Raw genomic sequence first — 18,247 nt, 5'->3', positions numbered from 1 at the left:
CGAAACTAATTTGCTTTTCATTTGGGTTTAGAAGAATTGTGAAGAAGAAAGCAGTGTTAGTGATTCAAGAGCCACGAGGAGCATGGGAGTACTCTATTAGCTCAGGGATGCTTACTTTTCAGAGTATAATATTCCGTTTCATTTCATACGTTGCCAATTGATTTATGTTTACTGAGAGAAGAAAAAACACATCACGTACAGAATCACTCTGATGACTCAAAAGTATAAATTTATACTGGAAGTTTGGTATTATTTCTTACCACATTTAATGTGGAATAACAACAGCAGGATCATTTATAACTCTGGATAAAACAAGAAAAATGACGGGCCATTTCGTCGAAGCCCCTTTCCAAGACTTTTTGCAAATTTCAAGGTATATATGCACTTCAAAATCAAACCACAACAACATACACAGTGTAATCCCACAAGTGGGGTTTTACGGAAGATAAAATGTATGCAGACCTTACCTCTTACCTTTATAGGGTAGAGAGATTGTTTCCGATAAACCCTCTACTCAAAAGAAACATAGTAAAATGTAGGAATGTAAGAGAAAAAAGAAAGCAAAATACCAAGATACCAAACAAATGGAACAACACATAATAATACACACCTAAGGATAATGGTCTACGCGATACCAAAATAGTACTACTAAGAAAAAGGAGAAGAAGAGATGGAAAGGCTAGCCCCTATCTCTCTCACACAGAGCACTTCAAAATCAAACACATGTTCAAATTGCACGTCGAATATACCATCTTTAACGCAATGACCCAAAACAAGCCCACTAACATCTTTACTTCCATGAAGTAAGACCAAAACAACACCACTTAAAGAGGTGGTCAAGTGGAGGAGCAGCAAGGAACAGAATAAATTACATAACAGAAACACCTAGAGAAGATTCAAGGAGAGCATAACTGCCTGGGCATTTCTAGCTTTTACTTTATACATATAATGACTTCATTTTCACTACTGAAAGAAAAGAAAAAAGCAAAAAAAGAAGTTTGATAGGAAGGAATAAGCGGAAACTACGAAAAAAACCATGACCCAACATAAATAGGACATCTTCAATACTCCGCAAACCAACCAGCCCACATTGCCTACTCATTAAGCCACCCTGACGAATTTTGCTGCGAATAGGGGTAGTAAGGCCTGGGAGCAAAGCCCGATGAGCTACCTTGAAACCCGGGTCGAGCAACTCCACCACCGTAGATGCCACTTCTTCCGTCAGATTCCATGCCATTCATCCTACCGGGATATAACTCCTCATGTGGAGGATACTGTTGCATCACAGGCGTATTGATCCTGCCGTAGGTTGGATCAGTTGCTGGACTCAACCTCCCATAGGGGGGATGGGGATATCCAGTGCTGGCACCCGCTACGTAGTTGCTTCTTTGAGTCAAAAACTCATCACCCTGCTGCCCATAAAGGTTGCCCTGTGCCCGTACATCTGACTCCCTTGCATATATCCCCCCATTCCGGTGACTGGTGTACGGTCTACCAGGTATATCTGGATGCTCTCTTTGATATCCCATAAATCGTTCTTCAGAGGCCCTGAATGCATACTCGGGACCAGGACTAGCAGACCGAGGATATTGGTGATTTAAACTTGAGTAAGGCTCCTGCATTGGCAAGCTGTTCCTTCTTGCCATGTCACCATCCTGATGTGCCCTGTGCCCCATATACTCAGGACCAGGACTAGCAGACTGAGGATATTGGTGAGCTAAACTTGAATAAGGCTCCTCCGTTGGCAAGATGTGCCTTCTTTCCATGTGACTGTCCTGATGTACCCCATACCCTGTCTCTTGCTCCGTCTGTAATGCAGAAGTGCTCTGGCCCGCAAAACATTGATAGCTATCCTTCTCTTCAGCCTTAGAAGACAAAATTGTGTGCCGATCAACCGACTCACGATTGGTCATGAGGGGGGAGGAATGATGAGACAGAGATCTTTTCCTTACAGACCTGTCCTCTGTTGCTTTTTCATCCAAATCTCTCTGTCGTTTCACTGTGGACTTGTCCTGTCTTGATTTTTCATCCAAATCTCTCTGAAATTTGCTTCTATCCCGACTCCCTTTCATTGACTTTTCATCAGATCTCATCTTGCTTTTATCCTGACTCCCTTTCATTGACTTTTCATCAGATCTATTCTTGCTTTTATCCTGACTCCCTTTCATTGACTTTTCATGAGATTTGTTCGTCCCGTGGCCCCGGTGATCACCACCTTCTTTGCCACTTTTATTCTGTGATCTCTCCTTGTATTCTTGGGGCTGATGTCGCTTCTTATCCTCAAAACCAATGTCGTTATTGATCTTTGTTGACACAACTTCATCATGTTCCAGTGAACGAGGGACAGGTGCGTCGAAGCAACTTTTTTCTAATTTTATCTTGGACGGGTGGCCATGCTGTTGAGCAATTGCTTTATGGTTGGCGGTCCAATCAGGGCGACTCCAAAGATAAAGTGGTGGTGTACTCACATTCCAATCCTCCATTTGTTTGTCATTTGAATCAACAGATCCAGGTAAATAAAATGACTGGAAAAAGAATAAGGATGAGCCACCAGACAGTAAACTTATTATATTCTTAATAATACATTCAGTTTTAACACCAACTCACAAGAACGGGGAGAAACAGTTTACCTTCCCACTAAGCAACTCGTGATCCTCCCAAATTAGATCATATGGAGATCCCTTTAAATCTAACCTGGTTCCAATAGAAAAGTTTTATCAAAATCAGAGAGAGAAAAGAAAGAAGAGAAGTTCACATAAGTAAATGAGATGCAAAATACCGTTGTGTCTCTTTCGGAACAATGAGGATAAGAAGCTTTGGCTTAAACTCAAGTGCTTTGTTAATAAATTTGTTAGCAAGGACAGCATTGACCCCAAAAGGAGGATTCAGCCCCATGATCTACACCAAGGGTGAAAAATTTAAGTGCAAGCAATGTATGGTGAAAACCAATGAAATTTGGAGCTGGTATATTTCTGTGAATGTTGTGCTCTTAGAAAAAATTTCTTACCAACTTCGATCCTCCTACTGGCAAGTCCTCTGGGCGTACAGTCATCCAGTCCTTCTTCTCAAAATTAAATGCATTCTGCAGGAAGGACAAAGAACTGCAATAAGTAATGTGCCAACCACCTAAGCATATTGACTTGTCATTTGTCAAATCTTGGACGTCTATCACCATTTCTTAGGGCATTCTCCACCTGAAATATGCACTTTAACAAACAAGGAAAATCATTCACCTTTGCTTGGAATAGATCATAATTTTTATATAAGCAACCCCTCCCAATTTCATCCAGCTTCTTTTTCATGAGACAACTGAAATCGTTGGAACCGCAACAGAAATCCAAAATCTGCTCAACAAACAACAAAATCTTTAAATTCGCTGCCCGCTAAACAAAAAAGCTAGCCTGATAGTAGAAACTTCACAAATCATAAACAACATGATCCTGGAAGATTTACAAGTCACAAGTAATTAGACATCAACTAATCATTTTCCAAAGTACAACAGGAGGAACACAGACGATTGCGTTTCCCCTATAAAAATATTGGTATAGCAGAATACTGATGAATAAAGTTGGAGGATTATAGTCAATCTACACCAGAGAAAATTATTGTACTCAAAGTTGGTAACAAGATTTCCACTCATGAAGCGTAAGGCCAGCATAGATTCCTACCATATCACCATCTCGAACATACCAATGAAGCATATCGACAATCTGCACAATAGAATCACACTCAATCAGGTAAAATATGGCATGTAAAAATACTACAGCTTGATGAGTAGATCAAAGAGAAAGCACTACTCAAATGATCCAGCCAGAAGGTGCACAAGTTAAAATGTGGGAAGGGTAAATTTTATGGGCTCTTTGTGCCCTTTTTTCGAAAAAAAATGACAAATTAGTAACCAGAGGAGCTTCCCTACCCCAAGCAAAAAAACCAAAATTTAAAAGCCCTTAAACTTCAAGGTACCTAATCTCTTTCTGGCTCACCTTTGGATGCCACCAGGCAGAGAGGTGAAATCAGTCATTAAAGACACATATATATATATATTTTTTTTGATTAAGCACCGGGTGTCCGAGGCTCTTTGAGCCCCGACTAATCCCGGGGGTGCACAGACCCTCGGCAAGGAGTTTCCCGCAAGTGCACCACGGGTAATTCAGGGTTTTACCCAGTCCGATGGCCCTCAGAAATTGTTTGCACCCAGTGGGTTTCGAACTTGAGACCTTGAAAGGGAGCACCCCAAGGCTCAAGCCAATTGCCACCAGGCCAACCCCTGAGGGTTATTAAAGTCACATATATCTTCTGATGACAAGTAAGTTTTATAGTTTTAGCTCACCTCTCTCAGCTTGAGCTTCCCTACCCCACCCCCGCACCCCACCCCAAATTTAAAAGCCCTTAAACTTCAAGGTACCTAATCTTCTTTCTGGCTTACCTCTGGATGCCACCAGGCAGAGAGGTGAAATCACAGTCGTTAAAGACATATATCTTCTGATGACAAATAAGTTCTATAGTTTTAGCTCACCTCTCTCAGCTTCTCCACTTTAGTAAAGTGGCGACCAAAGGACGTGTAGCGCATGCCGTGTAGAAAGGGAGCAAGATACACTCTCAGCTTGCTCTACAAAATAAGAATAATTCATACAATTAGAAAACAGCCCAAGACGCATTCGACATAAATTCGGAATTTATTAGAAATTTGGGACACAATAGAGAGAATAACAAATGGAAGAATAATGTAGAAAGCAAAGACAGGTAAAACTTTTAGCAATCACTGCCATCTAGTTCTGTTGAAAATGCAATATAGAACACCTTGAACCCACTTGACCAGTTAATTTAAAATGCTTAGACCTAATTGCGCGGAATTGATTAATGTTTCAGCACTACAACCACCAAACAGCCATCTAAATACGCTGAAAGAAAGCCAGCTATTTGATTCAATCTGATTCAGTTAAAAGCCAGCTATTTGATTCAATCCGATTCAGTTAATGACATTGCCTAGTTATACAAGTGTTACTGAAATTTTTTCGTTGAGAAAAAATGTAATTGAAATTTATATACCAGAATTAACTCGGGGAATAGTTGGTAAACTAAAGATAATTTCATAAATGATATCAAATCAATTAAAAATAGCCTTCATAGAAAAAATGGTTGGCCATTAGTCTGAGAAGTGATTTTCATGAGATAAAATAATACTGAATTATTTGGATAAGGCAACCAAACACCAACTACTCAAAGCAAATGCTGATTTAATCACGGATATGTCCACACTAATAATTAATAGAAAGAGATACAAGATCTTTAGTGAGACATATATGTATCCTTTTCCATCTTTCTCTCTACTTTCACCCATTTCCCACCAGGGGCCACTGCCACTTGTGACCATATATTTACTTCTGGAGAATGTACTCTTTCTTCCATTAGGTGGAGGGGCCAGGATTGGCTCGAGTTCAAGGTTTGCAGTTGGACACTTGAAGACTGACACGATCTGGGGAGTAAGTATATTATATACTACGGTATTCCAGAAATACACATCCCTCTAGAATATCACTTTCTTTTTTTTGGTTTGAGAGGGGGGAGGCATTGTATCATTTTGCTGACTAGAATAAGCAAATTAAATAGAAGAATGAAACAAGTACCCTCCACTTCATTATCTGAGCAAGAAGCCCAGGCTCACAGACAGCTTTTGCATCTTCGACTTTGCCCCCTTCCTCTAGTATCTGTAAAGCCGCACGAATAGCCTGCAAGAAATAAGGTCGTTTTTTATGATGTCTCTTCAGGACATTTGATAAAATAGGTCACATTAAAGATAGGTTCAACAGAAAACAACACGAAAAATTATTTACCTCAACAGAACCCTCAACTTTCCCCAAGGTTATAGATTTGTCGAATTTTGATGAGTATGCATGCGTTGTAGGTACTTTGTGCTTCACTATTTGATCCATAGTTATGGAGGATTTAACTTCCTTCATCATAGACAATATTCTACATGACAGACATTAAAAGAAAAGAGAACAGTGTCCTATCAGTCAGAGACAACAGAAAGGAATCCATGGGCCAGATGAGAAAAGGCACAAAGACAGCATCCTATTGTGGGGCAGTGCGAAAGTAGAATAAAAGAAGAGCAGGAGAACTAAAAACATCAACGCACATACCACATTGATTCAGTTCTTCCAACATACTAGTTTTTTTCATAGTGTACTGTTTTAGTTTTTTGCTTAGTGTACTGTTTTGTTGTAGTTACTGTTCCTTTTTCCTTTTTGACCTGCTTTGTTTTTGCTTTATCCTGAGCCGAGGGTCTATCGGAAACAGCCTCTCTACCTCCCAAGGTAGGGATAAGGTCTGCGTATACTCTACCCTCCCCACACCCCACTTGTGGGATTACAATATTACACTGCGTACGTCGTTGTTGTTGTTGTTGCGATTGGGGCTAGGGGACATTCCTCCAGAAACTAGTAGACTCAACCACAGCATTTTCAATCCAAAGTTCATGATCCCACACCCCTACTATTGTTTGACAGAAAATGATAAATAATCCATTAAAATTGTTTACAAATAGAAGTATCATTAATGCTATACAATGCAAATTTAAAACTTGTTTAGTCTAAAAACTGAAGATCTCGGTCCAAATCTGCTCTCACTTTCAAATCCTTCAACTGGCTGTTAACATAATGAAAGAGTGAAAAAGGTGCTCCTACAAGGCTACAACTAATGCATACAACAAGTAACAAAGCCTGACCTCAATAGAGTACCTCTCCTGGAGTTTGAACCCGAAACTGAAACACTAACTTAACATCCATAGGGCTAAATCTTTAATGCCTTAGTCTCTCGATACAAAAACTACACTACTCTATTTTCATCTCTTCTTATTTTGCTTGAGAAAAAGAACCTTTAAAATATTATTCCACTTTGATTTAAACCTGCATTTGGAGTAATTGTCAGAAACCATTTTAAGATAAGCACGCATGTCCACTGAGCCAAAGTTTGTTGCTATGAATTAAAAAACCCATCCTAAGCCAAGAAAAAGCAAAAGTTGAGATATCTCTGGAACCTCAAGTGCAAATAGTTATTGACAGAGCTAAAGTGCTTCACCTGCTCTTTGATGCAGCATCTAAAGTCTGTGAACTGCTTCTCTCCTTTTTGTCAGACTTCACGATCTTGGTTTTCTCCTCTTCACCAGACTCATCAATTTGTGATTCCCTGCTAATGAGTGCATATAACTTATCGCCCAAAGAGGTTTTACCTTCACTTTTGGTAGCTTTGTTGAGCTTTGCGGACGAAGACTTGTTCAAACTCTTTCTATTAGCATCGATAACTTTTTGTCTTTTCACAGAATCAGGTAGAGGCGGTCTCTCTCTCTTTCTGGAAAAATCAACCTTCACTGCCTTGGACAATTTTTCAACAGTTTCTGATTTTTTAGCAATCACTCTCTTGCCATTAGTCACTTCTGCAGATATTCCTTTTGGTTTTCCCGTTTGTTCCGGTGTTTGTTTCTCCCTCCTACGATCTCCCGGAAATTTGATGTGATCTCTTGAAGGTGTAGCAAGTTCTTCATCAATCTCGTGTTTTCTGATGAATTTGTTAGCATAAGTCATTTGAAACTTGAAATACCAGCACAGATGGATAGAGTAAAAGTACAAGTAGGGTGTAAAGAACTCACAAACAATAGATCAAAATGCGATTTTTTATAAGACCATCCCATGCCCTTGGCATAACATCATCCTCCTCGTCCTCCTCCTCCCCCTCCTCCTCCTCATTTTCTTCTTCATCGTTGCTCTTGTCGAAAACAATTTCCCTGGCAATTTACATAAAACCCGTTACATTTGTACACAAAGTACTGTCCACGGAAACATCAAGAAAAAAAAATAAAGCAAGTACTTAGGCAAGCATTTCCGATGATATGATGTTGGACACCGTCTACACATGGCAAACTGTAGCTCAGGTTTATCTTTATCTTCTCTTTGTTTACAGACGCAGCACTGATGCAGAGGACAAGCAAAAGATTCACCAGCGGCAATCTTCTTTTTAAGTTCATCAACCTTCGACTGAGCATCAGGATGAAGCAGTCTGGCAACACAATGTGGGTGGTAAAAATGGCCACAAGTCGCATTAACGCAACGGAAGACCTGAAAACCATACCTGAATTTTGACTTAAACATACCATGGAGAAAATGCAATTCTAAGTACCAACTCAAAAATGCTAATATAAATCTAACACAGGGATGCACACTTATTATTGATTTCTTAACGAAAAATCACTACAACATCTTCAAGCAATTGTACTATTCCACAGCAGGTCTCATAGGTTTGTTAGTACCTCCGCATGAGATGATTGATCAGAAGAACCCAACTTCCCACAAGCATAGCACTGGTGCTGCTGATATTCACAATTCTTACAATAGAAATCTTGATATTTCATTGCCTGGAAGAGGAAAACTTGTATTAGTAGGAAGCAATATGCTAGCCAGAGACAAGAATAACATCACTAGAAGGAATGAAAGCCAGGCAAATTTTGACATACCTTAACTTGCGCCTTTGTAAAACCAAGAGATTCACACTGAGATTGAGCACCATCTTCCACAGTAGCATGAAATGACCTCAAGCACTTCCCATCGCAACTGGTAGGGATCACAAGAGGCATATTATTTGGAGTAGCAGAAAAAGCCAATAGATAATAACAAGCAATTCAGAACCAAAACTGACCACCTCTGGAAAGAGAAGCAAGATTTAACTACATGCTACTATCAGGTATACTGACATGAAATTACAAAAGTTCTTAGAAGTAGGTGCAAACAAAAATGCCAGTTTGACACTCGTAGAACAAAATAAGAAATACTCAACAAAGGAGGTGGGCATGTCACTATGTGTTCAGTTAGACATTGAACTGCCGAGCCTATTGTTCCCTTCTTCAGAGTTTATTGAACTAATAAGATGACCAAACAAACTGAATCAATGGTCTACGCCTATGTATAAATCTGTATCGGGGTGCAAACACAACATCAACAACGGAACATATAACAAAGACAATCAGATGAGACAGAACATTTGGCAAACTTATAATTCAATTATGCGAGTGCAGATTCAAGGAAAGATCCAACACAAGCTGGACATTGAATTGTATTTGTGGAATGGTAAAGCCTGCCCATACCAAAGAAGTTCACCACCATCGTCACATATAGCGCAGAGAGATTCAAAGTGATTATAATCATCATCATCTTCATCTTCTTCTTCATTGTCATCTATGATATCATCGACTATAAAGTCGGATATTGATCCAACCTGCCAAAAGAAACAAGCACAAGCTCAAAAAGAGAGCCAGATGTTCTGATCCTCAATTCCTGCTTTCATGTCTTAGAAAAGCGAGGGAAAGAATATGTATAACCTCATCAAAGATTTTCTTCTTCTTAGGCTTCTCCTCCAAAAATTTAAGTAAAACCTGCATAAAATAATTCAGTTTGACATTTTGCTATAAAGATGCAAAATATTTGATAAGAGAAAAAGAAAAATAAAACATATCCAAAAAGAAAAGGAAAAACTCAAGCTTAAAAAAAGGACCTGATTGGATTCTGTCTCAATTCAGACATTGGTTAGTTTTTGGCAAAAAGAAATTATGTGTATTTATGGGATATATCAAAGTACTTTCAAATACAGAAATGAGAATTAACTAAATTAAATGGGCTCTGTCGTCATAAAAGAATACTCCTACGGGCTCATTTTATATAACTCACTTTCGATTTTGGGATATCCCAAAATGTTTGACCATATACTGCTCCTATGAAAAATTCACAATTTTCAAGAATTCAAATACACCAACATGTAAATTTGATATGACGTCTTCTCTATCAAACTGTTATTCAACCACCACTTAAATGTATATATTGTTTTTTGAGAATGGTAACGTTATATTCATCAGTACAAAGATTGCACTGGCAACTGTAATACTAGAAAGAAAAAAGCCTATGTACACTTCACAAGGCTTTCAAAAAGTCTAGGACGGAATCAGCATCTTCTATACAAAACTCTCTACACCAAAAATTCAAGCTCAAGATACAGTTCATCTTTAATTTCTGTGTTGGATTACTTTTGTTCTCAAAACATCTGCTATTTTTGTCCCTCCGGATGGTCCACTATATGCACCTTACACAATATTTTCCTTGATCATCACTAACATAATATATAAGTTAATCAAGTCTTAAAGGTCATTACAACATTAAAAAAAAAAAAAAAAAAAATCTCTCTCCTATTTCAAACTCTCCCAGGCACATTCCCCAAGAATATGACCTAGTTCCTTTCTTGATCAACCTTTCTTCTTATCTTTCCTTCCCTCTCTCTTCCCTTCTCTTCTCTTTCTCTCTCTCCTCTTTCTGAAGCCCTTCGAAGTATTAAATGGTCCAACAGAGGGGAAACCTCATTTAATGCAGATGTTTCAGTGAAGGGAGGAGTAATTTGCATTAAAGACGACCCCAACAACCAAAATGAAGTTATTAATAGGAGTCTGGTCGGCAACTTCAAGGCTGTTGAAACTCCAACTCTCTCAGAGATTAGAAGATGGTCTTCTAACCTTTGAAGGAAAATCTTTGGGCTGAATATCTATGAAATGGGAAATAGCCTCTTCCTTTTTGAGTTTGCCTCTAAAGCTGCGGCTGAACAAGTGATGAATGGAGAATGGTTATGCAAGCGCCTACGCATCAGGTTCCAGTGGTGGAGCCCTACAGTTGGAGCTGTCGAGAAAAAGCAAATCTTAACTCAACATGGGCTAGAATTGTTGGTCTTCCTCTGCATCTTTGGTCACAAAAGAATTTCAAGGCCATCGGAGATTTTTGCGGTGGATGGTTAGAAACAGAAGAAGAAACGCAGCTTAGAAATCATCTCAAATGGGCCAGCATCAAAATTCATGGAGACGGATCATCTATCCCGAAGGAAGTAACGATCGAGAATGGAGGGCTTTTCTTCAAAGTCCAGATATGGTCAGAATCGCCGGTAAGATTTCGTATCGGAGAAGAAAGGGACCAAGTCTGTGTCCAATAGATATCGATGAAATGCACAAAGGGTAAAGAACCAGATCATAACAGCCTGGCTTTTAAAGATTGTGTGGTCCCAGCATGTGAGTCTCCACGTGATCCACAATCTTGATTGACGAGCTAACTACGCTAAGCTGGAGGTTTGGAGACAAACTCTGGAGTCTAAAGGGTTCAAGTTGAGAAGGACCAAGACAGAGTACATGGAGCGCAAGTTCAGTGACGTGACACATGAGCCTGGCGTGGAAGTGAGGCTTGGTACCCAGGCCATCCCAAAGAAAGGAAGTTTCAAATATCTTAGGTCTATTATACAAGAAAATGGGGATATTGACGATGATGTCTCACATCGTATCGGTGCAGCGTGGATGAAATGAAAGCTTGCTTCAGGAGTGCTGTGTGATAAGAAGGTGCCACCAAAACTTAAAGACAGGTTCTACAAAGTGGTTGTGAGACCGACTTTGTTGTACGGGGCAGAATGTTGGCCAGTCAAGAGCTCTCACGTCCAAAAGATGAAAGTTGCGAAAATAAGAATGTTGCGATGGATGTGTGGGCACACCAGGCGAGATAGGATTAGGAATGAAGATATCCGGGATAAGGTTGGAGTAGCATCAGTGGAGGACAAGATGTGGGAAGCGAGGCTGAGATGGTTTGGGCATGTGAGGAGGAGAGGCACAGATGCCCCAGTGCGAAGGTGTGAGAGGTTAGCTATAGATGGTTTCAGAAGAGGTAGGGGTGGGCCGAAAAAATATTGGGGAGAGGGGCTGAGACAGGACATGACGCAGTTTCAGCGTATCGAGGACATGACCTTAGATAGGAGGTTATGGAGGACTCAGATTAGGATAGAAGGCTAGTAGGTAGTCGCTGTTTTGATCTACAGTCTATTGTCCTTTGATTCTTGCTACTATATGTTGTTTCTTGTACTTCGATTATCTTATTTATCTGTGGTAGCTACTGCTTCCTTTTTTAGACTGCTCTATCTTGACTTATTCGCTTTCTTTAGTTTCATTTGCATTTTGCTTTGAACTGCTTGTGCTTATCTAACCTTTCTCGTTGTGTTTTCTCTTGAGCCGAGGGTCTTTCGGAAATAGCCTCCCTATCTTCCGAGATAGGGGTAAGGTCTGCGTACACTTTACCCTCCCCAGACCCCACATTGTGGGATTTCACTGGGTATGTTGTTGTTGGACAGAAGTGGTTTGGGCCAAACTAATATGGGCCAATTCTCAATTGAAACAGCTGAGCTTTCAGCCTCTTCATTAAATGAGGCACGTGAGAAGCATATGAGGCCAGAAGTGGACGATTCACTTAAAGCTCTAAAAGACATGGCAATCAAATTTCTTGAGTCTTTTAAACAGTGGGAGGAAAGATCAGAAACTCACAAGATACCGTGTTGAAACCAAGTAGGAATTTTATACAATCAAGCGGGGCAATGAGAGCAAAGGAGGATGCTAATAATATTTGTCAGGCACTGATGATAAATCTTTGCAACAGAGAAAGCCAATCAACACCTATCGACCAAGACATGCAGATACAACAAATTCATGAAGTGGAACCAATAGCTGTTCAGAGCCAGAGTGGTCAGGCGATTGAGACTGCAGCTTTTAACTGGGTTAACTCTAATATTTTGGAATTGGGCAACATATATGGAGCTGCGTTTGAAGGCCACGAGGAGGAAGCTATGGCACTTCTAATCAAATTAGATGCCAGAAGAAAATTCTTGGAGAAACAAAACCAGTTGGATAAGGTGAAGACCCCCAAAAAGCAGAGGTATCGGGAAGAATGAATTGAAAAATTTGGCTTCAGATTTAAATAAAGAAGTTACATGGGTCAAAAGCAGGGGGAAAACTCAAAATTTAACTTATTAATGAAAGTCAATTTGATATCATGGAATGTGAGGGGGCTTAACAAATTCTCTAAAAGGAAGCTTGTTAAGAGTCTTATGCTAAAATGGAGGGCTGAGGTTGTTTGTTTGCAAGAGACAAACTGGAAAAGGGAGTGGAAGCACATGCTAAACAATTATGGTCTTGTAGATGGATGAGGAGTGGTTTTCTTCCGGCTGAAGGAACCGAAAGTGTGGTATTCCGATTATGTGAGACAGTAGACTTTGGGCTGGGGAACAGGTGGATATAGGGAAATATTCCATTACCTATAGATCTGATTCTGTTCATCATACCTTCAGTTGGTATCTTACAGATAATTGAAAAATTGGATTGCTGGGAGGAAATTGCTGCAATGAGAGGTTTATGTGGGGGGCCCTGGATCACTTGTGGAGATTCTAACACTAACAGAACTATGGTGGAAAGAAGGGGATGCAATAGGATCACAAACATGATGTCTGAATTTTCCAAGTGGATTGAAGAGATGGAATTACATGATCCACATCTTAATGGAGGCAATTTCACTTGGTTCAGAGGCTTAAATCATGTTAGTGCTGCTAGATTGGATAGATTTTTATACTCTATGGAATGGGATGAAGCTTTCAAGAATATTAGGCAGAAAATCCTTCCAAGGACAAGATCTGACCATAGTCCAATAATTCTGGAGTATGGCAATTGGGAGAGGAAAAATTCTTACTTCAAATTTGAGAACTGGTGGATTGAGGAAGAAGGTTTTCTTGATCTGATAAACAAATGGTGGAATGAATTTGAAGTTGAAGGATGGACAGATTACAAGTTGAGCATCAAGCTCAAAATGTTGAAAAACAAAATCAAAGTCTGGAGCAAAGAGAAGTTTGGAGAGCTAGCCAACAAAAAGAGTAGTCTGTTAAATGAACTGGCAGACCTGGATTTAGTACAAGAAAATAGAGTCCTAGATGAGGAAGAATTGATGGTAAGGGCTATTGTATTGGTGGAATTAGAGGAGCTAGCAAAAAAAGAGGAATCCAGCTGGAGGCAAAAATCCAGAGCTCTATGGTTACAACAAGGGGATAGAAACACTAGATTTTTCCAAAGGATAGCAACTGCCCATAAGAGGTATAACACAATTGACAGGTTGATGATTAGAGGGGAAGAAATAAAAGAACCTGAAGGGATCAAAGAGGCTATGGTTGATTTTTATGAGAAGCTATACTCAGAGTCTGAAGCATGGAGCCCATCTTTTGAATATGTTGACTGTCCAAAGATAACACAAGAAGAACAAGAAAGGATCCAAAGACCATTTACAGAAACTGAAGTGTTGCAAGCAGTGAATCAGTGTGCAGTTGACAAAGCACCAGGTCCTGATGGTTTTTCCAAGTGTTTTTATAAGAGTTGCTGGGAAATACTAAAAGGCGACATTATGCAAACCATCAACAATTTTCACCAAAATGAGAGATTTGAGAAATCCTTTAATGCTACTTTCATAGCTTTAATCCCTAAGAAGTTTGGAGCTGAATAATTAAAGGATTTCAGACCTATAAGTTTGATAGGGGGCATTTACAAGATCATATCCAAGTTACTCACAGAGAGAATGAGGACTGTCATGGAAAAGCTAGTGGATGTTCATCAAATGGCTTTTTTAAGGGGAAGACAAATTATGGATGCAATATTTACTTGCAAATGAGCTGGTGGATTCTAGAGTAAAACAGAAGAAACCCGGGATTTTGTGCAAGCTTGATATTGAAAAGGCCTATGATCATGTCAACCGGGCTTATCTACTGAACATTCTAAAGAATATGGGTTTTGGAGTCAAATGAATTAATTGGATCAAATGCTGCATATCCAATGTGAAGTTTTCTGTCCTAATCAATGGAAGTCCAGAGGGTTTTTTTCATTCTAGCAGGGGTTTGAGACAGGGGGATCCACTTTCTCCTTTCTTATTCCTACTGGCTATGGAGGGGCTAAATTACATGATCAGAAAAGCCAAAACAAAAGGATGGATAAGGGGCTTTGGGGCTCAAAACAACAGGGGAGAAGACATGGAAATAACACATTTATTGTATGCTGATGATTCCTTGGTGTTTTTTGAGGCAGAAGTTGATCAAATCAGACATTTAAGGGTTATTTTGACCATCTTTGAAGCCATTTCTGGGCTTCATGTCAACTGGAATAAAAGCTGTTTACATCCAGTGAATCAGGTGAATGATTTACAAGAGTTGGCAGGTAATCTGGGGTGTCAAACTGAGTCACTGCCCACAAAATATTTGGGAATGCCATTGGGTGCTAATCATAAGGCACAAGAGATATGGAATGATGTGCTCGCAAGATATGAAAAGAAATTATCAAGATGGAAAAGTCAATACCTTTCACTTGGGGGTAGACTGACATTGATAAATTCAGTCTTGGATGCTTTGCCTACTTATATGATGTTTGTATTCCCTATCCCTAGGGGTATAGAGAAGAAGCTGAACAGAATTAGAAGGGAATTTTTGTGGCAAGGTAACAAAGAAGAAAAAGGTGACAAATTGGTGGTGGAATGGGAGACTATGACCCTTAATAAGCAACATGGGGGCTTGGGGATTAAGAATCTCAGTTTACACAACCAAAGTTTGTTACAGAAGTGGTTGTGGAGGTTTTGCAAGGAAGATAGGCCTCTTTGGAAGAATTACATAGCTCATAAATATGGGTTGATGAACCAATGGGCAACAAATGAAGTGAATGCTACCTATGGATGCAGTGTTTGGAAGATTATTAGAAGAATGTGGAATGAATGTAGGGAGAATTTGAGCATAAAGGTGGGGGATGGGACAAAAACTTCTTTCTGGGAAGATCAATGGATTGGTCATTGTAATCTCAGAACTTTGTTCCAAGATTTGCACATCATCAGTCTCCAAAAGAATGAAAAAATCTCTCAAATGTGGACAGAACAGGGATGGACTCTGGTGTTTAGAAGGGCATTGAATGACTGGGAAATAGGGAGAGTGTCAGATCTGCTTTTTTTGCTTAATTCCTTCACTGGTACCACAAATACTCCAAACATCCCGGTCTGGAAACTATGCAGCAAAGGGAGCTTCACTGTCAAGTCACTATACTGGGAGAAAAACAAGGTTGTGAACCCATCACTGATTTGGCCCTGGAAATTTATCTAGAAAGTCAAAATTCCATATAAGGTCTCTGCTTTTGTTTGGTTAGTTTTGAAGAGGGCTTGTCTTTTTTTTTTGGTAAAGTAATAAAATTCATTAGTAAAACATCAAGAACTTGCAAGGTTACAGATGGGAAAAGCTGGCAGGCTTGGCAAAACCTGTAGAACAATCTAAAGATATCCTATCTCTACTGAACTAGAGAAAAGGAGCTGATAAAATCTAGAAAGTTACCCACATTGTTTACAGGGGCAAAAAAATGCCAACTAAAAAGACTAACTAAACACCTAGACTTTAGAGAGCAAATAGGAGTTGAGATTCCTTCAAAGCATCTGTTGTTTCTCTCCTTCCATAGGGTCCAAAAAATTACTGCTGGGATCATTCTCCAAATTCTTTTAATGGATTTGTCAACTCTCCAGAGTATCCAGCTAGCATATGCATCTTTGATGTTGAAGGGCATTACCCATTGTAGACCAAGCATAGAGTAGAAGAAAAACCAGAGGCTAGCTGCTGCAGGGCAGTGCAAAAATAGATGGTTGACACTTTCATTGGTCTGCTTGCACATGGTACACATGTTAACAACTATTACACCTCTCCTTCTAAGATTGTCTTGTGTTAGGCATGCTTCCTTCAGTGCAGTCCAAGTGAAGCAAGTAACTCTGAGAGGCTGTCTGGTTCTCCATACAAGCTTCCAAGGCCAAACCTCTAAAAGGCTATTTTGAGAGCACCAGTTGTTGTAACATTCCTTCACAGTGAAAATCTTTTCCTTAGAATTGCCCCAGAGTATTCTGTCCTGAAAATCTGCCACCAAAGTACTTTGTCCCAAACTTTCTAATAGAGAAAGAAAATCATCAACTTCCCAATCCTGTAAGTTTCTCCTTAAAATTGGTGTCCAACAGTTGTTAACTCTATATTGAGCTAATGTTGCTTCTTTGTTAGAAGCTATCAGAAATAGTGAGGGAAATAAATCTTTTACTAAAGTGTCCCCAAGCCATTTGTCCTGCCAAAATCTGATCTTGAGCCCATTTCCAGCCTTGAATGAGACAGCCTGGAAGAATTCCTCTTGGAGACTACTGATGTGTTTCCATACTCCAACACCATGTGGTTCATTGCTTTTCTTTGCAGTCCAGTGGTCTTGAATACCATATTTAGCTTTGATGATTTCCTTCCAGTACCCTGCCGCATTTTGACCATATCTCCAAAGCCACTTCATGAGTAGGCTGTTGTTATGAAACTTAAGATTTCTAATCCCCAGCCCCCCTTGGCCTTTGGGTTGAATAACTGATTGCCATTTGACCAAAGAGAATTTATGAGTAACACTGTTACCTTCCCATAGGAATTTCCTTCTAAGCCTGTCAATTTGCTTTAGAACTGAGGTTGGCATAGGGAAGAGTGACATAAAGTAAGTGGGAATGCTGTCTAGGACACTTTTGATGAGGGTGAGCCTGCCACCCAATGAGAGATATTGCATCTTCCAAGTGGCTAGTCTTTTCTCCATTCTTTCAATGACCCCACTCCATATCCCAGATGATTTGAATTTAGCACCCAAAGGAAGTCCCAAATAGGTGGTGGGAAAGGAGCCTGTTTTGCAGCTAAGAATATCAGCAAGAGCTTCTAGGTTGGTCACTTCATTCACTGGATATATAGTGCTCTTACGCATGTTGATATGAAGTCCAGAGATGGCCTCAAAGATCATGAGGGTAGTGTTGAGATTAGAGACCTGCTGACAATCAGCTCCACAAAATATAAGGGTGTCATCTGCATAGAGTAGATGAGAGACTGAGACTGAGGTGGAAGGATTTCTGCCCACTTGGAACCCTTGAATCCACTGAAGTTCTTTGGTCTTTGCTAACAGCTGAGATAATCCTTCCATCGCAATGATAAAGAGGAAAGGGGACAATGGATCCCCCTGCCTGAGTCCCTTTTGAGAAGAGAAAAACCCAACTGGACTTCTGTTCACCAGAATTGAAAACTTCACTGTCGAAATACAGAAATAAATCCACCTTATCCACCTTTCCCCGAAACCCATTTGCTTCAAAATGTTGACTAAATAAGCCCAGTTAAGCTGATCAAAAGCTTTCTCAATATCTAATTTGCATAGGATCCCAGTCTCACCACTTTTAATTTTCCAGTCTAGCACTTCATTGGCAATCATAGATGCATCAGTGATCTGTCTATTCTTCAGAAAAGCACTCTGCTGTCCAGAAACTAAGAAATCCACCACTTTTCCGAGCCTCTTAGCTAAAAT

The 18,247-nt window shown here is 39.8% G+C and overlaps 1 protein-coding gene across 1 annotated transcript in view; it reads right to left on the bottom strand.

Annotated features, from left to right (window-relative positions):
• Positions 1–856: 856 nt before the first annotated feature.
• LOC132628016 (protein ENHANCED DOWNY MILDEW 2) overlaps positions 857–18,247 on the bottom strand; it is a 29,355-nt gene continuing 11,964 nt past the window's right edge. The window contains exons 4-19 of the mRNA XM_060343690.1: positions 9,371–9,424; positions 9,137–9,267; positions 8,510–8,606; positions 8,306–8,410; positions 7,867–8,114; positions 7,649–7,783; positions 7,081–7,557; positions 5,835–5,973; positions 5,628–5,729; positions 4,517–4,609; positions 3,669–3,710; positions 3,234–3,344; positions 3,008–3,082; positions 2,780–2,898; positions 2,631–2,694; positions 857–2,525 (exon numbers count right to left, since the gene is read on the bottom strand). Coding sequence (XP_060199673.1) covers positions 1,095–2,525; positions 2,631–2,694; positions 2,780–2,898; positions 3,008–3,082; positions 3,234–3,344; positions 3,669–3,710; positions 4,517–4,609; positions 5,628–5,729; positions 5,835–5,973; positions 7,081–7,557; positions 7,649–7,783; positions 7,867–8,114; positions 8,306–8,410; positions 8,510–8,606; positions 9,137–9,267; positions 9,371–9,424 — 3,423 coding nt within the window. The 3' untranslated portion in view covers positions 857–1,094. The remainder of the gene's footprint in view (positions 2,526–2,630; positions 2,695–2,779; positions 2,899–3,007; positions 3,083–3,233; positions 3,345–3,668; positions 3,711–4,516; positions 4,610–5,627; positions 5,730–5,834; positions 5,974–7,080; positions 7,558–7,648; positions 7,784–7,866; positions 8,115–8,305; positions 8,411–8,509; positions 8,607–9,136; positions 9,268–9,370; positions 9,425–18,247) is intronic.

Source organism: Lycium barbarum, chromosome 1, assembly GCF_019175385.1.
Source record: "Lycium barbarum isolate Lr01 chromosome 1, ASM1917538v2, whole genome shotgun sequence".
Lineage (NCBI taxonomy): Eukaryota > Viridiplantae > Streptophyta > Magnoliopsida > Solanales > Solanaceae > Lycium > Lycium barbarum.
This window is presented reverse-complemented; position numbering and strand designations above follow the sequence as displayed.